General features: G+C 44.2%; 1 protein-coding gene across 1 annotated transcript in view; it reads right to left on the reverse strand.

Annotated features, from left to right (window-relative positions):
* Nucleotides 1-23,950, reverse strand: part of QSOX2 (quiescin sulfhydryl oxidase 2) — a 578,728-nt gene that overhangs the window by 422,399 nt on the left and 132,379 nt on the right. The window contains exon 2 of the mRNA XM_069609564.1: nucleotides 477-577. Within this exon, the coding sequence (XP_069465665.1) occupies nucleotides 477-577 (101 nt within the window). The remainder of the gene's footprint in view (nucleotides 1-476; nucleotides 578-23,950) is intronic.

Consider the following 23,950-nt stretch of genomic DNA (forward strand, 5'->3'; position numbering starts at 1 on the left):
ATGTTTACTCATACGACACTTGGTGCACAAAAATACCTTGCTGCTGAGCCTTTCTTTAAATATGTGAATAAAGAAAGAGAAGCATAATGCTCGCCTCCGTGTCTTTAATAGAATCAAGACTTTCTAGTAAGTTATTATGGAAAATCTTTATTGTGCTTGATAAATTGAACAATCTCGGATTAAAACCTTAAAAAGAAAATAAAAATATCCAAACAAAGTATTTTGCTTATTCAGTCTTGAGTTTTTGTAGGGATAGTTCCCTTGAAAAGTGCGACACTGATCATCTTGGGTAGCTCTGAGAAATATTGATGGTACATGCAATACAAGAGCAGAAGGCTAGTTTCCCTTTGGTACATGCACCCACAACCCTATTTAATATAAAATAGATTTTGAACGTTTTAAACATTTTAACAAAAAACTTGAAAGGCAGCTGTCAACTTTTCATGTAAAAGGATCCATTAGTTTTCCCGACTTACCCTGAAAGTTGGGTATGATTTGATCCCATACTCTTTGCACGTTTCATAATTTTTCTCTTCAGCACAATCCAACACACCAATTTTAATGGCAGGCTCCCATTCTGAAAGGAAAGACAATATGAAAAATTATATCAACTGAGAAAATATGGAAATAACAATGAAAGCAAAAACATTCACAGACTGTTTTATTTGTGTTCCTCCCTCCGGATTTACTTCAGCACTCTACAGCTACCCATTGGTGTTAGGACTACTTTTTCAAAAGTTCAAAATGAAAATAAAAGACAAAAAGTTGTTTTAGATAGGGGTTTCCAGGACGATTTGTTTTTTTGTCAGAACGAAAAAAGTCTGGCCCTTTCCAACTAATATTGGAGCATAGCACTGCATTGGACAATTTACTAAAAAGATTAACTGCAGACTAATTTGGTTTATTACAAATCTTTCATAAATTCATTACAAATTGTCCTCTTTAAAACATCATATAGTAAATAAAACATTTCAAAACAATATCTTAAAATCATAGACCCAAAAAGGAAATTTCAATATCAGTCAGCTAATTCATTAAAAGTTCTTGCATTTGATTCGCCGATCGTTATTCAGTAGCAACAAATTCTCAGTTACAATCACTATGGCTTACAATCCTAACATATTTTGAATGAATTTCGTTACCGCTAAGATCACATGACAGTTCTCGCCCACTAGCAGCAAATTCCACCAATCATCTATGGTCAAAGACCTGTGATAAATCACGGCGTCACTAAGATATACCTGTATCGTTGACATCAAACTTTCACATTCTGTCACCAAGTGTTTTAAAGTTTCCAATTTTCTTTTCTTTGGCCAGAATCTACATATGGGGATCATTTCAGGAGTCAATCCCCTCACACTGAGCATCTCCGTAGTGGGGCAAATGTGTAATCTTTATCTGAGGGAGATATCTCAATGTTTTAGATATGATATGGCATGTGTAACACGCCTATACACAAGTTTTTCAAGGCGCGACAAGGCAAGGAAGCGGGAAACAGAGGGAGGAAACACAACGATCTTATTAGTCGAAGTGACACGGAGATCGCGCAAGGGGAGGAGGAGGGGAAACGTGCCAGGGAAAAGGGGAGGGGGCAGTGATGTAAATGGGATCAAGAAGTGCAGCCAGCAGGTGCAGGGTAAGTGCAGACGGCAGGTGTTCAAAAGTGCAGGTAGGGGGACTTTAGGGTTACAGATACAGAGCCAAGTGCAAGTGTTCCTGGGAGGCAGTGTGGGTGTGCAACTGGGTCCTGGGCCCAAAATCCAAGGGTAGCCAGGTGACCAGTACAGTATTAGACAGGAATTCAGCAGGGGAGAGGAAGAGAGAAGGTAGAAGCAAAGAGGAAGGTTTTGAGGTGCTTCCGTGTCTCTGGCCGGTTCTCCTCGAGTTTAAGAGAGGCAGGGAGGCTGTTCCAGAGAGAGGCCCCAGCCGAAGAAGGATCTACCACCAACTTGTTGCTTCGAGAAGCGACTGACCCTGAGGGAGTTGGAGGTGGAGGAGCAAAGAGCTCTAGTAGAAAGGTATTTACAAAGAGAGAGTTGGAAGTATTGAGGACCCAGGCCCCAGAAGGCCTTGTGGACAAAGCAGAGGGTCTTGAGAGCCTAAAAACGAGCTGAGTGTCATCCGCATAGCACTGAAAGTTGGAGCAGAGAGCTGCAATGCGGTGGGTGAGAGGTGCCAGGTATTGGTTGAACTGCCAGAGTGCGAGGTTAGACCCCTGAGGAACACCACAGGTAGAGAGTGAGAAAAAGGAAAGAAAGGACCCATGTTCGACCTGGGAGGGTATATCAGAGAGAAACGAGGTCAGCCTGATCGGTGATACCCGGGTCATTATAGAGACAATTGAGCAGGATGACATGGTTGACTGTATCAAAGTCAGAAGAGAGACAGAGTAAGATGAGGACAGAGGGGAGATTAGAATCAACGGTAAAGAGCAGGTCTTCACGGATGTTCAGCAGAGCAGTTTCCGTACTTCTGGCTGCTCTGAAGCCAGACTGATGGTCATGGAGACAACCAACGGATTCAGTGTGAAGATTAAGCTGGGAGATGGCCATGTGTTTTCCAAGGAAAGGAGTACGCCCATATCTGGGGAGATGGTTCAAGGATCTCTGTTCATGTATTACATTTAACAGTGCTTTATATGATGATCTTTTATCCTGAGTATCAATCCAATCCTGTCTCTTTAAAAAGAGTTGTACCTTGTTAGCATTCATTATCAAGGTTTCTTTGTATTGGCCAAGAATGGACACCACTCATGACACTCTCCTTTCCATGCATCCACAACCCAGTCCAATTTAGTCCCTATTTTTATGAATTTAAAAAGTATGCAAGAGCTCTTCATCAATACACTTTTCATAGAGATCCAAAGCTCTCCATTTAATCATGGATTTAAGAGATTGTAGGCCCAATTTGTATCTTATTTGGGATACCAGGAGAGCTGTCGGAAGGCGAAGAACTTTCTTCCAAAACTGACCCTTGATCAAATCCCAGAATCTTGTCGGGGTATTCAGTTTTGGCTCTATAATTCAAAATTGGAATTAAATTTCACACTAATTTCACACTAAATTTCACACATTTTTAAGAATTATGGAGGCTTGGTTGGCTAAGCGGGCACATTTTAATCTGATACCATCAGTCCAGATTTTCTCTACTGAGCTACAATTAAAGTCCCAGATATTCAATTGAGTCCACTTTTTCCAAAATGTCGTTATCTATGGACCAGGTGAAATCAGATTTTTTTTCCTGCCGTGGATTATCAAGGATCATTATTTTTGATTTATTACTGTTGATTCGCAAATCATTGTCTTTTATGCAACGATCCAACAGGACCAATCGCCTCTGTGGACCAACTGGAGTTAGGTCCATCATGACCAGGTCATCTGCATATAACATCCACGGAATTACCTGTCCATATATTTTTGGGGGGGAAGCTCTAGCAGAACACAGAGTTGTTGTTTCTAGGTAAGACATGTATAGGATAAAAAAAGAGTGGCTGAGTTGGAGTCTCAATGGTTTGAGTCACTGTACGTTCTAGTGGCATTCTGACTTGGATTGTGGTCGATGAATGAAGAGCCCTCATTGCATCTAAAAGATCAACAGGACAGCCCCAGTTTCCTAGCTTCCACCGGAGGTTTTCTCTGTTGAGGCCATCGAAAGCTTGCTCTAGGTCAATGAAGGCTAGGTAGACCTTATATTGCATTTTGTATTGCTTTCAATTTTAAGACGTTAAGCAGGAATACATTCAAGTTCGTTCGTATACCTTTAGTGAACCCTGCCTGTCTTTTGCCATGAATTCCCACAGTAGCAGCCCAGGTTTTAAGATGCCCCAAAAGTACCAAAGCAAAGATCTTACCAAGTGAATCCAGGAGGGCGATGGGTCTATAGTTTTTTGATTTTCCCTATCGCCCTTCTTGAAAATTGGAACGATCAACGCGGCCTTCCAGGAATTAGGAATCTCTGGTGCATTAATAATTTGATTGAAGAGCACAAAAGCAAATATCAGCCCATTCCTCGGGATTTTGTTTTATGATGCAATTATTCAATCCATCCGGGCCAGCTGCTCAGAAAGGATTCAACTTCTTGATTAAGAGGACCAGGTCCTCTCTGTCAAAATAAATTGACCAGGCCGTAGACGTCCCAAGATCTGGAGCCTTAATTTCTTCAGGTGAACGGGTGAATAATTCAGTAAAGTGCTTGATCCAGGTTTCTTCCTTTACTGCAGGGACTGAGATCTCTAACTGGTACGTGGCATTATTGTTCAACAAGGGCCACAGTTCGCGGGTATTTTTATTGGCAGGGATTTTCATGACTATTTCAGCATCTGCTTGAAAGCGTTGCGCTTTAGAGGAAAACAACCAATTTCGATACCGTTGTTTCCCTTTTTTTCTTATAGAACACTTTATCCCCACAAGCTCACAATCAATTTTCCGCAGGCCCGCTCCAAGTATTCTTTCATCCCTTTCACTTGTTGGTTAGAATAGGGAGGTCTCTTGAATTCAATTTTCTGACCTGGTCCTTTGCTTTGTTTTGAAATCTAGGAACACTCATCTTCATTCAGAAAGGAGCTAAGTCCGCGTTGATCTTTTTAACATATTTGGGTTGAATTCTTAACCGATTTCCTCCTTGGTTTACCACAAACTTATCTAGGCTCACCTTGTGATTGTCCAATGCAAGATTGTTTAGAGTCAACTTATGAAAATAATGATTGTAATTTGTCATTGGAAAGATACACAAAGTGTCCAGCCACATCAGTAAATCGCGAGATGAGAAGTAATAATAAAGGTGGGCCGTTGAGGACCCAGGTCGCACCGCCAGGAATATCACTACGCATCTGGCCATTCAACATAAAGATGTCACGCTAATTCAATTCAGAGGTCAATAAGGCAGCTTTTTTTGATGAAGTGGGTATTGGAAGAATCCCACCACACTTGTCCATGCATCTTATGTTTAGGTCTCCACAAAGTAATATGTGGGGATGCCTCTGTTCAGTCCGCATTTTATCCAACAGTGCTATAATGTATCCTACAAACATAACATCACCGATACCCACAGAGTTCCAATAGAGATTAAATAGGATCAAGATAGTTGAAGTCGCCATAGACTCCTGGACCCAGCGCAAAATCAACATTTGAGTATAGGGGTTTGAATTTCTTGTTTCAAATAACGAAAAGTTACTCCCCCATTTCACCAAAGTTAGGAGGCTGGAGGAAGGTTTTCCCACAGATCTAGTTATTGTTGGATTCAAGGAAAGGTCAAATCCGTCTCAAATGGGTTTCAAAGTCAGCCATGTCTCTTGTAGACATATTATGTTATAACTGCTGGGAACTCAAGTGTCATCAATGAAGAGGTGCATAAAGCCTCTTGTGTTCCAGGATCCAATGCAAGATGGCATGCGGGATTGCTTGGCTTGTTGTTACTGCTTAGATCTTTGTGCTAGTAAACCTGCTAGCCAAGACCAGTCAGCAGTTTGAGCAGTAATGTTGGTAGACTTGGAGGTCGTCTTCACTTTTCTTTCAAATTCCTTTGCAAAGTCAATGGTTATTTTAAGAGTAGACATCTCTTCATCAGAGATTGCTTCGGGTGGTGAGAGTCCTTTATTCTCAGAATTCTTTGTGAAATTGTGGCAGATATGTCTTTTTGTGAGAGATTCATCCAAGGATCTTTCTCTCTTTCCATAATGAGCAAGACGAATTGCCCGAGATTTTATGTTACGTTATAATAATTTCTAGAGCGCAGGGTCACCCGGAAGTATCTTGGCGCTTTGAGAGAGGAGATAGAGGTCCCGACAGGACAAGCCTAAAATAAGTGGGTTTTCACAAGCCTTCTGAAAGCTAGATAATTGGAGGTTTTCTTTATGAAAAGCAGGAAGTCATTCCATAGACTTGCTGCGGCAATGGAAAAAGCCCAGCCACCAATCCGAGACCGCTTGTATTTTTGGCACTACAAGTTGTTCGGCTGTGGCAGAGCGAAGACTACAAGTAGGGTAGTATGGAACGTGTACATGATCTGATAACTCAAATCCCAAAGGGAGCAAATCTAAAGCAGCATCTAATAATGATCTTTTCACAAGTGGTGATTAAAGATGGAGATTACCCAGTCAAGTCTGTACTCGGACGAATTCTGTGATTTTTATTTTGTCTGTGCTGATATATCTGAATTTCGGAGAACAGTGAAGTAACTTTAGGATGTTTTATCTGTTCACAATTAGACCATTGGATTTCGGAATTAACCTCTCCACTATCACTTGCATGATTGGAGAGCATGCTCTTCTGGAATTAATCTTAGAGCCGGGCGACAAACAGTAGTCATTGCAAAGGGTGTCCATTTTGCCTTGGTGAAATCAGCTTGTTGCTTAGAGATAATGGTGGTGCAGTTCCTTGTGTTGTTTGAGAGGATGGGGAGGGCATCATAGAATTCTTCTTGCACCTCGAATGTTAGATTTGTTAAAAATCTCCTCCATAGCCTCATCTTCATAGATAAATTCATCAGGATAAGCATGTCTTGATCTGGGACTTTTAGATCAGAAGTGATCTGATTGTAAGTAATCGGGGAAGTCATCTTCTTGGTGTGTAAACCCAGGCAGTCTTATTTCACAGTTAAGTGATCTGGTAAAGTTAGTTTCCTCAAAAATGCTCTAGACCCGTTAGATTTGGATTTCTTCACGGGAAGTGCATTTTTGCTTTTCTTCAGTCGCGAAGAGGACTTCTGAGCCAGCTTCTGCTCTGAGAGACCCAGTTTTTCAAAGATAGCGAATGGCCTATGGTTGACTGTTTTAGAGTCACAAAGTCGAATCTCGATTGGGTCAGAGACCAGAATTACTCTGGAATGTGAGTCATCTGAATTGCCTGCGATGGAGGATTAGAACCCTGAAGTGGTTCAGACTGGATGTTTGACAATGGCATCAGTGCTGTTTTCGTGTTGCAAATTTCAATGCTGCTTTCTGGAATACCATGGGTATTCAATACTGATGTAAACAGACTGATTAGACTAATTAATCTCTTAGACGACTTATCAACAATGGATGGAATCAGCATTTTGATCGAGGGGTTCAGAGACAAACCCACCTCGACCTCACGATTACGATTTTCTTTGATGAATCTGGACCATTTCAAAATCTCCAGAAAAGCGGACATTAGAGTCGTCTTGTCCGCATCCTTGCCTCTGGCTAAATCGAACAATCTCGATTGCCACTGGGCTGTGAGCTCTGCTTCTTTGTCAAAACGAGATTGCACCAAGCTCATAAAACCCTCTAGTCTTTGTATTTTAGTCTGCATCGCTGTAAGCATAAAAGCTTGTTCGCGTACAGTTTAATTTAAATTCTCAGAGTTTTATGAATGGGTTAATGCCGACAGACAAGGTTGCTGACATGTTCTGAAGGTGCATGAAATCAATAGTGTTTGGTTGCAGAGCCAAATAGTCACTCGGAATAGCCCCCTGTTCACAGCATCAAATGGTGATTCTACTGATGACAATGCAGATGCTGACTGTGACAAATTTAATGATCCACTTTTGCTTTTGCTCTGGCCCGGAGGCATCAATGAAATTTTGATTTTACAGGAATCCACAGAATCCTCATTGGTTTGAACTGCATTAGATTCTATTGGCATCATTGCATCGGGAATTAAACACAGCATCCACACCATTATATCTAGCACTTCTTTGTCTGCCCATTGTAGCACTCAGGTCGGCAATATCTTGCGCAATTCTCCTGCAAGTTTAGAGTGCTGATTTTCTAACGTTTTTGCAGGGTCAGGCTTCAATGACAGGAGCAGAGCTGGCTGATGAGACACAAATAACTTGTGCAGCATATTCTGGTGGCTTTGGGCGAGTAAACACCTCTTCAAGAAAGACAAGATCGTCTTCAACATCAATGTCGTTGATAAGGTCCATCCTTGCATTACCATTCACATTAAAACGGACCTGTGAAAGTAGGCGAGGGCTATGAGGAGATGAAGATACAAGTTCCGGGTTGTGTTGCAAGTTTTGTTGCAGCAACCGGATTCCATACATGTTTATATAGTTTGCATGTGATATGTTGCTCTGAGGCTCAATCAGATTGGCACATGTTTCAGAAACAAGGTGAGTCTTACTCATTGCAAGGGGGGCTAGACTCAGATCGGCTAGAGTGACTTGTGTTCTGACTGAATTCTCATCAAAAGGGTTGTCCGGGCTTTGAATCAAATCGCTAGTCACATTTAAAGGGGTGGCAGTTGACCACCTCATGCCAGTGTGGTTGGTGCCCTCCAGCAGAGGGGAAGTTGCAATACGTTGATTGGCACAAGGAGTCATCCCTCCCTTTTTCAGTGATCGAGCAGTTAAATCTCTCGTTTGGTTGTTAACACGGAGAGGCACTGGCATGGTTGGTAATGGAGTCAGAAAACTTAACGGTAGCACTTTCTTCCCTTGACCGTGGGTACACAGACCTTACATTTCCACATTCTTTTCTTTTTCCCTTTTGCGTTTGACAATATGCACACACTTGTAATTGAAGTAGGAGTTAGGAACGGTATGAGGGCTGCAACGAGAGGAGATAGACAAGTTTCAATATGGCAGTAACAAGCAACTCCTTACCTCACCAGTTCACTGAGCCTGGGCAGAATGATACATGGTCGGAAAAAATGTGCTGGCCAACTCAACGAAAAAGCGTGTAGTCTTCGACACACTCGGCTCGCATGGACTGCAAAGACTGCAGGCACCTCTGCAGCACAGCTCCGTGGCGCTCTCCACGATGAGCTTTGGATTTTGTAGAAAAGCTCTGCCCCAGACAAGCACAAACAGTAAGGACAGACTCTCCTCACCAAAGACTGCAGACACCTCTACAGCACATTCTCCCATCCCAGGCACTCAGTGGGATTCCTCATTTTTATACAAACATGGTAGGTGCAAAAATGTGTGTGCTGAGCAGGGTTTGAAATTGAGCTATTTTGAGCAGGAACTAAAGCAGCTCCTGGGCATCGGGCATCACCTGGTAGGAATGAGCTACCACTGGGGTACCAGGAGCTAGTACATAGCCCGTCACAAATTAAGTGTCCCATAAAATCCAAATCTAAACTTGTTGTCCTTTATGTACGACCAGTTGTGCTCTAGATGTGTCTGCATGGTTCTTTATTAAAATTCCCAAATATACAACACATAGCTATGTTTGTATGACACCAGTTGGCCAGGGGGGCTTAAGGTTGCTCCTGGTAGCCATTGGTGTTAAGGTAACCAGGCTCTCCTAGGCTAAGCAGGAGCTAAATATCTCCCAGCAATTTCGAACCCTACTGCGTAGGATTTCCTGCAATGTAGTTCCCCAAAAAGAGTTGGTTACCCTTCATAATCTTACAATCTGGTTGTGGTTGGGTGTGCAGCTGACATTTTAAAACGGTTTTCAAAGTTTAAGGGGATTCTTTTAAAACTGCCCTAGCAGGCTCTTAAGAAATAAAATACCTGAAATACCCATTTGTGAAAAATCGAATAAAGAAATGAACTGTAGCAACAAAAAAAAAAGCTTTATTACAGACAAAAACAGCCAAACAACTCAACGAGTAAGCGGACCTGTAAGTCTCGTTTAGGTGGAAAAATACACTAGGGCCCGCATCCACACCTTGAAACACAGCAGACAGTCTGAATTGTTTTTCATTCAAACCGACTGTCAGACACGTCAATACTCTTAAAAAAATGCACTCGTCCCCAGCTTCACAGACTTTTTTTGGCATAAACCACAAAACAGAACTTGCAGAAGCATTAATATGGGGCAAAATAGATTGTTGCAATGCCTTATATATGGGTCTCTCCAAATATATTGTAAAACAAATGACACGTACAAAATAGAGCAGAAAAACGTATTTTTGGCCTCAGAAAACCTGATCACATTGCCCCGGCCCTAAAATCGTCGATATGGCTTCCAATCGAGAAAATTATCTACCCACATAAGCTTCTAGAAAAAGGGTCCCGCTGGCTGCCTTTTTACTATATCGAACGCTGTACAACTCATCTCCCACTCCGCCAGGCTTTAGTAGCTTCAGCAAAAAAAACCTGCAAATCTACCTCATAAAGAAAAAGTAATGAAACTCCAGATCACTACCGACACCAGCGCCGGAATTTCGGGGCAAAATTGCCCCAGTACCACAGCAGGAACTCCTTCAACGGTGTGTTCTTTACCCTGTTGAATGATTTTGTATGTTTACTGCGTTCTTACCTTTGAGAACAGCAGCTATTAAACATATGCAGTTAAGAGTACCTACTGTTTTTTTTTTTTTTTTTTTATATCCCCCCATTTGGAAAACCGTGTCTAGGACGTGATGGGCACATGTATTGCCAACAGGCTCCAGGGCTGGCATTGGCAAAACCATTGTATCATATCGGAGAATAAAGTATTGTTTTATTAACTGTTATAGGTACTGTATGGTTTTTTTACTCATCATGTAATTAATAAGAGATCAATGTATATTGCTAATGTATATTGTATCAAAATGTTTCCTTTTTAACTTTGTAGTGTGAAAGGTGGTTTTTTGACCATATGCACTTAAATAAATAAAAAAATAAAACATGGGCACGTTTGCGTGCTGTGCTTGTATAGGATCACAACAGCTGACTCTTATTGTGACAGTGACTTGCACCAGGCTGTAAGCGCAGCAACTGTTATGAAGCGGTTAAAATGGCCAGATTTACTGTATTCGGTGGACTAACAAAATGATTCAGTTCCTTAAACCCAAATGACCGACTGGCCTAGAAAGACAATCATAAAGTAAAGGAGAGAAGGAAAGGCCGAGGACCACGGTCACAAAGAACGAGTCTAAAAGCTAGAAACACAACCAGTGTGCTGCACAGACTAGCCACATCGCCCTTCGTTCACACCTTCCTAATCCTGGTTTGTGAAAAAGAGTACATTGATTAGAGGGTTTCAAACTATTTTCCACGTGGATTCCCTAGGCTATTACTTGCGGGATAGTACGTGCGACCTGCTTGAAGGGAACGCACGGGCAGTGGAATGTACAGTTGGGTGCAAGATTTACCACTGAAGTCTAAGGCTGGCCAAAGTTGGACGTTACACATTGGGTACAACCGAAATGCATACCCGCTTTTGCCATGGCATTGCAAGAAGCGCCCCAATAAGACGCATATGACAAACTCCCCCTGGCACCCTACCTACAGTGGTTCGGAGATAGCATCTTCTGGGATGTCTTCAAATGCTGGACGTGCCCAAACTGGTTGGGCGCGCCGGGATGAAAAGCAATGTCAATCGCAGCCGCTGGCACCAGTAGCAGATACCAGGGTGTGCTAGCACCATTCTCCCAAATCACTGAGGCAGCAAGGCAGCTTTTGCCATTATATGCAGGCTGGGGCAGCGTCTACGCATTACTGGGCCGACAATAGGAACCATGCAGAACCGGGTAAGTTAAACTCTCCATCGGAAGAGTACTTTTGGTATGCTTGTAACGGACACCATTTGACGAACCTTCATGAAACTTTCCCAAAACCATGTAGACCAGGTACTCCGTTTTTTTGGGGGTGCTGTTAGGTTCGCCAAGGGTGAGGGCTGAGGGGATGCAGGTACAGGTGAGGGCTGGGGGGATGCAGGGGCATACTGTAAGGGGGATCCCAATACTTGCATTTCACATGCGATTTCTCGTAGGGAAATATTTGCTCTCGCCTACAGCAATGGATATTCCACAAATGTTCGCAAGTAGCAGGAATCACATCCCAAAAGCATATCTGTGCGTATTGTGAAGGGTCAGTAATGCGAGGGGGCTAACTGCTTGTAGCTTTCTCAGTATTAGACATTTATCAATGAAAGAAAATGCAAAGAAAACCTAACTTAGCCTACTCTACCAGGGTTTTCCCTACATAGTCTAGGTTATAAGGGAAAATCTCATAGCATACACAAAACTGGCCCTCACACTAAACAAAACAATCAAAGTAAATTATAAACAACATATATAAATGATTACCAAATAACCAGTGACTTGGATAACGTCTACCTGTCCTCAGCAGATCTCTTTCCCAAGAATGTCCTTCTCTTCAGAAGAAAAATAAAAGTCTTGAACCAGTTCTTGAAAGTTCCAAAAGAAACAAAAGTTCACCCAAACCAAAAATCCACTGGTAACAGTTCTTTCTCAGTTTGTTGAACAGTTTCCTTTCCAATTTCCACAAAGAAAACAGCACCAAAGGCAATCCTGGATAACCTCCTTCCAGGTTAGACTTGGCAAAGTTCAAAACAAAAAGTACCACTTCTGTTTCAATAACTGTCCATCTTTTTGTAACTTCTGCAGCGTCTTTGGTATAACTGGTCATGATGCTTCTTCTAAGGAGGTTGCTTTCTTCTGGACAACTCCCTTCTGCTAATGGCACTGTGAAAACAAGCTTTGCTGCTTCACAGTGTACTACTGCTTAACCCAACTTCAATATAATGTTCTCTGACAATATGCTAGACAACCACAGTTTTGTTAGCTCTGCTGCAACTTGGTACCTTGAGGATTTATTAGGCAACAAAGATTCGACCTATGCCAAAAGAAAGGGGCATCCTCTTCGCCTCTTCTGTCTGACAACTACCACTAAAATTGGGCTTGGCTTCTAGACTACTGCTTGCTCTCACTTCAACAGTCTTTGCTTTACAGATTATTGATCAGTTATTTTAACAAGCACCCAGCTCACTTCACTAGCTGTATGTACACCTTCTTTCCAGCAGTTACCCCAAAGCTGTATTGCCACTCTTACAGCGTAGTATAACCTTGTCATCCTTGTATCTGAGGACACTGGATTGGTAACAACTTCACAATAAAGGTGGTTAGATATTAATAGGACTGGTTTCACGTTAGAAAGGATTTGCCTACTGGCTTGGATATGCTTGCTCTTCTCGTTATTTCATCAACTTCTACAATTACAATGTTTTTGTTCTGGATGTTACAGGATTCGGGATTCACAATGGAAACAGAATTAGGTACAGGCAACCACTCTTTGATGGATAGTTTCAACTTTAAAGATGGTAAACACTTTAAAGACTTGTATTCCCTTTCATGCATACAGAATGCTGCTTAAAAGTGGATCGGTAATCACCATAGTTCATACGCGACCTTTCTTTGATGTAAGAGTTCTTGTAACGATTCGGGGAAAGTCAGCTGCTACCTTTTGAGTGATTACAAACCAACGTTCTCCCTCCTACTTGGAGACATGCGACCACTCCGGTAAAGTTATTTAATACAACAATGGAAAAGAGAAGGCTTAATAATACACGAGCACTTTGAGTTGTGTCAAATGTGCGCGTGATGCATTTCCTTTGTTGTCAAGACTTCCCACTGCAACACGCTACAAACAACTTTTACTCGCTTCTACTTCTACACAAGTTCTAATTGAGCTAGTTACAGTTACCAGCAAGGGGTTTCCAGTGAATTGCAGTCTAGAGCTTCACTCACCGTCTCCAAAAACACTGCGGTTGTGGGTGGCTTCCACTTCCCAACCTTTCTCTCTGCTAGTACTACTTCAGGCACTCTTGAGACCCACACCCCTCTGCAGCACGGGCGTACCCGATCTGGCCTTGACCACAGAGAGTCCCCTTCTGTCCTACTTCCCCCGGCTTGCTTCTGCACACAGGCCTCGGGTAGCTGCACAACTTTGGCCCTGCAGTCACAGCGATTAGGCGCACTTGGGAAAACCTTTAACTTCTCCAAGTCTCTCTCAGTGCAGCGACAGTTTTTTTTTAACACAGGAGCAACTCGGAACCTGCAGGTGAAATCTGCACTTCTCTCGTTCCAGCGTCCCTGAAGTGGTCACACTTCCTTGTGAACTGCCAGCCTCATGCTCTTCTTCTGCTACTACCTCCAGCCTTCCAGCTCCTGCTCCTTCCAGCTGCAGCCTTTGATGTCTCTCAGGTGGAGCAATTGACTTCAGGCGCAGGCCCTTAATGTTAATTTCCTGACCCCGGCAAAGGCTGTTAGACCTACTTGCTTGTCCTTTACTTCTGCATGCCTCCTCAGCAATCTTCTTTATCACAATCCCTAAGGTATTGTGGGACCCGTAGTTCATTTGAAGGAAATTAGGTTTTTCCACTTCTTTTACACTTTTAAGGGTGGTTTTAATTCCCTCCATATTTTTTGATGAGGGATTGTGGGGTTTAACCTTTTTTAGAGAAAGAAGGTGTGGAAAAGGCTACATTTCCATCATTCCTTTTATACCTTTAACGTTGAGGAGGAGGTTTAATTTTAGGAATACAAAAGGCCAGATCTTTTGATACAACACATTGTATGGTTACAACCTTGGAATGTATCCTTTCAGCGTCACTAGGGGGTCGAGATATATGAAAGTGACAATAAGCCTGTTCCTCCTTTTAACTTAGTGGCAAGCGTAACATTCTCAGAGCAGAAATACTGTGTCTCAGCACACAATCTCTCCACTACCCTGAGGATGGTCTCCAGCGAGGTGATCTTCCTGCAGTACACCACCCCCAAGATTGGGATCAGGAAGCATCTGCCCTCTCCTGGCCACCTGGGAGGAGACTTTAGGCAGCGTTTTGGTGAGGGATCGTTTTGGTGAGCGATCTGCCGGATTCCCCGCAGTATGTAGCACAAAGCCATCCATACGCTAGGTTTGTAATCTTGCCAAAAGTGGCAAAAATCCCTTTTACTATATCTAGGTTCACTTGAATTGTTCGCAGACTCACAGGGCTGTTTTCAGGGGCCGGTTTGGGAACATTTTAGAAAGGGAACCAATGTGGCTGGTTGAATTACAGCCAGTCAGAAAATTAAGAAAGGGGCATACTGCAGCCCCCTAACCAAGCCGGCCATACCCTGAAATGCCAATTAATGTCAGAGGGAAGGTCACAGAGGAATGCAATATACCTATAAAAAGAAATGACAAAAGAGATATCCCACCATCCCAAAGAGCCCGCTGATCTGGCCCGCTAGTCCACTTACAGTCTTGGCTTGGTCCATGGGCCTGGCCCGGGTCCTAGTTGTGGCCCACTGACCTGCTAGGACCAATGGGGTGCCAGGATCAATGCGAAAGGTCTGCCCCGGGCAAAGTAGCCAATAGGCATGGCTTAAAGGTGTGCTGAATGGTCATTTCAGGTGGGTGACCAGTGTCATGGGGCTATTGATAGCACCCTAGCCAGCTTTGCCTAGTAGGAGTGGCAAGGGGCATATGTCAAGGCCCAGCTCAAGATTAACAAGCACCACTTCTGGCCTGTGGGCAACCACTGGGCCAGAGCGTTGCCACTGACAACGTGAGCAACAGAACCTTAAAAAAAAGAAAAAATGGTTGCATCTCAAACTAGAAAGGGTCACTTTCATTACGGGATGGTATGCAGATTGCTGCCGTTAAGGTTGTGGACCTCACCCCAGCCCTGTGCATGCTGTTGCGTTATACATGGAGCTGCAAAAACATGGACAAGTTTGTTCAGCCTTCCTACAGCACACAGCTCGCATGCATGAAAATAAAATTCAAACCTGATTTGTTGTGTCTCTTTGTCCTCACTTGGGAAGGGTTCCTCCCCACTGGCATCATCGCATACCTCCACCATTTCGCCGACGTCTTCCCCTGTCCCTGGATGCTTACTGACAGTCCCCCATTCTGGAAAACAATTGCCTACCCCTTGAACTTTGAGGCACTGATCGAATGGGGGAAAATCTGTCCCAAGCAGAACGTCTTCAGGGAGTCCACTCATTATAGGCACATGGACCTCTAAGTGACCTGGGGGTACAGATCTACATCCCCATGTACACATATGATCTGCATTAAGCTTCCTGGATGCACGTGATCTATTTCCACCACAAAAGCCCTCACAGCGGCCTTCATGCTTCCACAGTCCGGAAGGGCATTAGCTGGTGTCCCTTGAACTTCTACAGCTAGGTGGAACTTGATGGTTGCCCTTGTGGTGCCCAGACTCTTGGTTCTGGCTGCATTTCTTCCTTAAATAGATCAGCTAGATATTCTGGACCAGACTCATCCTTAGTACACTAATCAAGATCTTCTGCCGACATGAAAACAAGCCTAATTTAAGACAGCTTTTCATATCTCATGCTGTCTCTAGCCAGTGAAACAATGTCAAATGTAGAGGACAGCTGTTTTCATATCTCATGCGGCCTGCAGACATTGATAGCCAAAGAATGGGCGTCAAACATACAGCACACGTTTTTTCACAGAAGGCTAGTTGCTGGACGAATATTTATAGGCTTCACCAAGGTCCAGGAAGTGGTACTTTCCTGTTCTGGCAGATGAACAAACCACAAACAGATAGCTGCCTGTTTCAACTGCACACCAGTAGGTGTGCGCGTTGACTTCACACCATTAAGTGTTATATCTGATAAGGATTCAAGAAAAGGAAACTGGCAGACATGAACAGAAGCATTGTGCACGTCTGCAAGGTTAAGAAGTAACAAGTGAGAGAAATGTCTCTTCATAACACATAGCCAAATGCCATAGAGTACAGTGGAGGCATTCACTGAACGGGTGCAGCTCTCACTGAGGTGCGAAAACCCACCTAATGTAATTAATTGTACATAAGGGACCTAACTCAGCGAACACAGTGACACGCTCAGCTCTAGGCTTTAATGTTCCAGATAGCGGATATGACGAACGCACACGGGCAGGGAAACCACATTCCTTCATACATATTTCCCCAGGCAAAAGGGGAAGGGAGGAACATCAGCAGACTTGCCAGGGCATTGAGCCGTGCAAGGCTGAGGAGGAGTGCAGAGCAGAGGAGTGCAGAGCAGAGGAGTCCTGAGCAGAGCAGCAGCAGGAAAGAGAAAGCCAGGCCCAGCTAAGCAGAACTCGTAAACCCCAGAAAGCGCTGTTTCATTTGAAGCACATTCTGCTCTAAACGTGAGTGGAGGGAGGGGGCTTGCAGAGTGCATTTAGACTGATGACGTGTAGTATAGTATAGTATAGCTTCATGAGACAAAGGTTACACATGCTGTTAAACTAAAACCACCACTTGTTCCATTATTTGTCTATTCAAACATGCTCTTTGCCCATATGGCAATTGTGTTCATAGATGTGATGCTATGTTATATCGGCTTTTGCTTTAGCTTGCTTAGTGAAAATAAGAACCCTCAGAATATAGGGGGTCATATTAAATACATTAAGATGATAACTCCTGTGTCAAGTGTATAATTCAGAGTAATGAGTCAGAGTGGTATCTCGTTGAGCCCAAGAACTTTACAATTCCTGGCTGTATATGTTTAATTGTGTGGGTAAGCACACAAACCTAGGCAGACCTGTCGTTTAGCGCTGAGACACAGCCTACGGTGAATGTCGACATGAAAGGACTGATGATCAAGGGTCTATTTTCACAGCCTCAAACGAGGTGGAGATAAGAGGCTCATGGTCACGCCTAACTCTTAGGCAATCAAGTCACTACCTTGAGGGTCAAAAGGCTGAAGGTTTGGCAGGAGATCAATTTCAATCAAATCTTCTCTTGGTTTTTCTGTGTAGAACCGGGCCAGGTGACCCAGTTTTCCACAGGCATAAGACCTAATCGGCTCAGGCCAGGGTGGAGATTCTGTTTTTTAAATTCTTCCGGAGTGAAAGGTCTGGGTTTGAACTTGGAGTTCGCCAGGACGGGCTTTCTAGTGGAAGGGCTTTCTAGTGAAGGGACTATCGTCTCTCCTTCATCCTGAAGACCTGGGTTTGGTTATTTCTTTCTGGCTCCAATGGGTTCTCGCACAGAAGGAATCCATTCAGACTGCAAATGCACACCAGCGGCTCATGTAGCTGCCATTGTAAATATATTAACCCATATTAGATCTTTCATCCTTGTCCCGTCCAGGTCTTGCGGGGGTTGGATTTCCTGCCCCCCAATCTTCCCCTCTGCTGCCTCCATGAAGGTCTTGCTTCCACCTACCCCATTAACCCCGGAGGCTGGGCCTTATTTCATTGTATGGTCTGTTCCTAGACTTCGCGAGTTGGTCCTGCTGCTACGTAAAGATGGGTCTAACCCAAATAAGGTGAGCTGGTCTAATTGGCTCTCCATCCCTGGTTTCTCCAAACTCCCTCTGGTTTATTTCAGCCCCAAGTCCAACCTTAAGGATGACAGTGCCGTTTCAATTTCTGTGGTTTCTCCTTCAAATGGTTGGAAGGGACTGGCAACCCAGCAATGAGTGAATGAAAAGGTATTATCCAAATTCTTTCAGCATACGTCAACCTCTGTATTAGGGGTCTCTCGGCATTGCAATTCTTGCACCACGTTCACGGATGGCACAAAAACACAGAGGTTTGAGGACAGTTCAAGAATCTTCCCTCTCGCTTGTCTCCATGGCGTTCCTCCCTAGCCCAGGTTAGTACTACCGACTGTTAAACACTCCTGTGTATATCTGTCTAGGCCACTGAGGACTCCTTAAAACGATTTGTCTCTAAACTCCCTCAGAGACTTCCTACCTGTTCCTACCCTATGCAGTTGTTCGTGTTATAAGGGAGTTGGTAAGTGTATTGCACTTGCTCCATTGGATTCAGGCTTGTTCATTCATACACACACTTCCCTCTTCCCTTACTGTCTCCTTCCTACCCCTTAGCCTCGCGTATCACTTTCTTGTCCATCCAATGTTTCACTCCCCCAAAGCTCTCCCCTCCAGCATTTGATGTTACCACTCCTCCCACTGCTGCACTATTTCCACTCTCTCCAACAGACCCTTCTTTCACTCACACAGCTACTTCACAAACACTCTTTTTACTAAATGATCTATCTGCACTCATTTCCCAGTCATGATCACTCACAGCACAGTACCCTTGCTCACACAAAGCCAATATCTCACCTGCTCCATACTATGCCTCAAAAGTCTGCTGCCTCCTTCCTCCTGCTAGTGGCTTGGTCTTTCAGCTCCAACTACACGGACCTCACCCGGAAAAGTTATATAGCAAGACTATAAGAATAGTCTATCCATTGCGCTTAGAGATTTCCATGATCCCTAGATCTCATGGTAGCTTGTCTGCCACGCCTCCAAAATCAATACACCCCTCTAGGGAAAGAAGGCAAAAAAGCAATCTTGTAAGGATAACAAGTTTAATCTTACAAAATCAGGATGGTAGCAAAGGACTCTGCCTGAACAGTCCTCTCCTATCCCCCTCTTCCTTTCCTTCCTGCCAAAGTGGTTTCAGGCAGGGTTTATATAGGCCTGGTTTGCTGTGGTGGTGTCACTGGATATGGATCATGGCTTTATCCCAATGCGTCCCTTTTCCATAATAGATATGCTCCAAAGCCTTCTCTCTTCGTTGTCAGCGATTTTGTCAAGGCATGCTGTTCTACATTTTGCTACCTATGCAAACACACACTGTAGCTCTGCAGACTTTTACAAACCTTGAGGCCTAGCCCAAGGAAAAACTAAACATGTTTATGTGTACAAACATTTTCCAGTTATTCTCTCCATATTCCATTCATCCTGCTCACGTTTTATCTGGGTCCTGTAATCTCCTCCACACTTTACTCTTATAATTTGTCCCATTCTGCATTTCGTCACACAGAACATGCAATTCCTATTTTTAACCTTCATGGACCCTTGACGGACAGTAGACATCTGGTGAGTAAGTTCACGCTGGCCATAGTGACGAACACTGCATAAGCGCCTGTGGTCAATTTTTTGATCCCACAGGTCGCATTCCTTCTGGGAGGGGGCGGGGGGTTTGACTGATATACAGCACTAAGAGTTTACAATGCCTAGGATCTGACAATACAAATCTATCCAGCTAATAGTTAATTGTGCCTTATATTTAAACAATAACTACCTTCTTCAGTGCTTGCCTATGTCTGTGTATGTGATTAAGTTTGCATGAGAGAGCCTTCCCAGTGCCCCTCCTCCCCCCTAGTCCATTATAGCGCCTTAACTCTAAAGCGATTGGTGGTTCGTGAGGAACCTGGTTCTATCCCAACACCGGCTAGAGCGCTTAGAAGACTTTGAGGGTAGCCGGTCCATAGTGCCTAGAAGAGCACAGGCAGGTACCATCACTTTTCACACAGATGACCGGATCACAAAGCAAGATCAAAGATAAGTTCCATTTAAGCTTAAGGTATGTATAAACGCACCACTTCGGTGAACATCTGCAGCACTACAATGCAGCTACAACTACGACAAATTCGGTCTAGCTGGACACCCAAGCGTTTCATCCTTACACCAGACTTTCCTCAACACCTCTGCCATTATAATACAGCAACAACCTACGGCAACTTTCGGTCTAGCTGGGTACACATCGAGTCTCTTGCACTAGCGCTCTGTTGTGACCTACCTCAGCACCCGTGCACATTCCGGACCTCTTGGATTGCTTTACTGGGACACAGACAGACAGACAGACAGACAGACAGACAGACAGACAGACAGACAGACAGACACACACTCTTGAGGCCATACAAATGGGAAAAGACGATATATAAATTACAATACAATACAATAGCCCACACTTCCCGTTTCCTTCTGTCCTGATTGGCCAGCTTTCACTAGCAAATCTTGTCACATCTTTCCCTTCTGAGAGGTGTATGTGCAATGGGAAGTCTTTAAGGAGGGAGCTAAACCCCAGCCACTTTCCTTTGCTGGCCTCACCGTTGCCGAGGATTGGTGGCGCAAGGGAAGCAATGTTCTCATTGCGACCTGCGCATTGCCATATTGTACTGAGTGTCATTTCATGTTGCGACCTGCGCGCTGCCATATTGTACTATTGCGTGTCTTCGCATGCTGCAACCCATGCATCCTCAACCGGTATTGCAGACCTTCCTCCCTATTCCCACAACTGTGTGACATGCCCATCCAGCAGGCCCAACCCAGCCTCTGAGGCATCTCCTCTTGCTAAAGACCTCCACCGGACGCATCAAAACTGAAACGAGAATACACTACTAACCCAAGTGAGCTGTAGCATGCTGAACCATTGATAAGCCCCCAAACCTGCCCAAATCATGGTGCACGCCTAGTAACGGCACTGTGCGTTAAATGCCTGCTTTAGAAAGATGTATCCTTAGCCTCAAAATAGCACCAATGCTCCCTAATACATGGCTCATTGCACCAACAACATTCCTTCCTAGCACGCTGACCGTTCACAACAAGACACTCTCTTCAACCAATGAACCTCAGACCTTGTTCCCTCAAGCACAGGAACAAACACCTAGCAACTTGCATACACCACCACCACCACCCAGGGCACTGCGTCACCACAGTACTACTTGCCGGCCAATCACACAACATGTGCCACTCCTAAGGAAAGCTTGCTCAACTGAAAAAAGAAACATACGCATAGCCTCCCGCCTTACCTTGGACCAACACCACATACCTATGACCTCTCCATCTATCACGAGAAGAAATTAATGTCTTAACCTTAAAACCATATCCCAGACAATGTTTACAGGGAAACCCACCCAGCAGAGAATACGATCTCCAACCAATGGACCAGACCACACGAAGACCCCTGGAACTCTAGACACTAACACCATGAGACCTAAAATCACTACAAGCAACCTACCCGCCAAATATCCGACCTCCAATAAAAAAAAACACCTCTTAAGGACAATTTGAGTAAGCTCACAACCCCGGCCAATTCGACACCTAAAACTACACGACTAAAAGGAGCCCTTATCAATGCCAGATCCCTCCTAGCCCATACTCTTGACATCGCTGACATCATCTCCACTAACAACCTAGACTTCCTAGCAATTACGGTAACCTGGCTTCACCCAGCAGCTGGCCTGGCCCTCTCCCTAGCTATCCCAGAGGGATATACCATTCTCGGGAAAGATAGGGAGTCATCAAAAGGAGGTGGAGTAGCCATCATCACCAAAAATAACCTCCCTTGCAGAACTATACCCAACGCTGAGATCCACTCAAGCAAACTAATGTCACTCAAGATCTCACTCTCGCCCAACTGCACCCTTACCATACACCTACACAATACACCTAATATACCGCCCACTGGGACCACTGCGATCATTTGAGGAAGACATTGCACAAATCCTCTCCACCAATACCAAGCCATTCTCAAAAATGATCATCATGGGAGATTTCAATCTTGGCCTTAAGGACCCTGCAGACGCCCAGGCGCTTGCAATTGGAGCACGCTGGAAGCCCAAGGCTTTCGCCAGCGAATAGCCAACCCAACACACGAAAAAAGTTGCACTCTCGACTGGCTTGCAGACTGCAACTGCAACACAGACTTTACAGGCAACAACCCATGCCCATGGTCAGATCATAATCTCCTAATATTCTCCATCAACGACATTTCCCAGTGGAATAGCCCTCCTCAACACACCCAGACAACTCTCTCTAGAAATCCTTGCAACATCGCCCCTGATAACATATTTCCACTCATATCACCACTTACTACAGACCCACTCACCCAGCTCAACCCTACGGATATGGTCACGCTATACAACCATACCATCCTTGGTGCTATCAACAAAATTGCCCCATTGGGCATCAGCAAACCTAAACCCACCACCCACCGAAACTCTTGGTATACCCCCAGTCTTCAAGCCTTACGCTCAGGAAAAAGAACAGCCGAAAGCAACTGGAGAAAAAAATACTCTCATTCAAACAAGCAGCAATTTGACACCCTGTCCACAGAATATAAACTAGCCATCCTCCAATCAAAAGGCAACTCCTACAACGAAAGAATTGTGCAAGCTAACTCCGGAACAAGAGAACTCTTTTCGATTCTGCGGGAGCTAGAATCCTCTGCCGCACCACCAGAATACTGCAACAAAGACTCACAAGGGTGCAATAACATTCAAAGGGCTCTCCTTGACAAAATGTCCATACTCCAAGACAAAATTAATGCCAAAAAATCTAAACTAGCTCCGCCGACCCAAACCTGTGATGCACAACCTACACTGCCCAAATCTTTGCCCAGATTCAAATTCACCCCTGTAACCATCACAGAAACCAATAAACTATCCACAGCCTAAAACCTTCCAAATGTCAAGGTGACATCTGCCCAACCTCTCTCATAAAAGAGTCTGCCAAAGAACTAGCCCCCTTTATCACGACTCCAATTAACAATTTGTTCTCCTCAAGTGACGTAACCGGAAATCTCAAAGAGGCCTGGGTACTCCCTCTCCTCAAAAAACCCACACTAGACCTGAACATCCCAACGAATTACCACCTAACCACCACCGTACCCTTCCTTCTTAAAATACTGGATAGAATTGCATACGTACAAATACGAAAATTCCTGTGAACACACAACCTTCTTGGCCTCAGACAATCGGGCTTCCGCCCTGGCCATGGAACTGAAACTGCCCTTTTCGACCTAACAATCCAAATGGACGAGATAAACGACAAAGGCAATATGGCCGCACTCCTTCTCTTAGATCTCTCAGAAGCCTTTGACCTAGACACCTAGCTGCAGACGCCCATTTCTCAGACAATGCCATAAGATGGATTAAATCCATCTTATCCAACCGTACTATGAGGGTATTCTCAAGCACGGCGGTGGCTCCACCTGTCCCAGACACCTGCGGAGTTCTCCAAGGATCCTGCGTCCCCCCCACTCTCTACAATGTCTTCACCAAGCCATTGTTCGACCTACTAGACAAACTGGGAGTCATTTACACCAACTATGCAGATGACACACAAATACTCCTGCCCATCACGGGCAATCACAACTTAAGACTCCAAGGCCCAACGAAATCTACCTAACCATTCAAGCCCGGATGGCGCACAATTATCTCTGTCTGAATGACAAAAAAACAGAGATACTCCTCATTGGCAATCACTCTCAGGTTAACAACCTCTCTGAAGACTACAAATATTTCATCATTGATGGCAAAACTATCACCACTTCCAAAGAGGTAAAAATACTAGTTGTTTACCTTGACTCGTCAGTCAACCTGACTAGGCAAGTCAATGCTATTGCATCGGCCTATACTGCCAAATTGATCACTGCCAGCAGACCCCTGCGTCACCCTGGCTAGAGCACCGATATTGTCTGGGATTCATTACTGTAATTCCCTCTTTGCAGGCTCCAATACCAGGAACATTAAGAAATTACAAATCATTCACAATAA

The sequence above is a fragment of the Ambystoma mexicanum genome, chromosome 8, assembly GCF_040938575.1.
Source record: "Ambystoma mexicanum isolate Mex_15411 chromosome 8, UKY_AmexF1_1, whole genome shotgun sequence".
In the NCBI taxonomy this organism is placed as follows: domain Eukaryota; kingdom Metazoa; phylum Chordata; class Amphibia; order Caudata; family Ambystomatidae; genus Ambystoma; species Ambystoma mexicanum.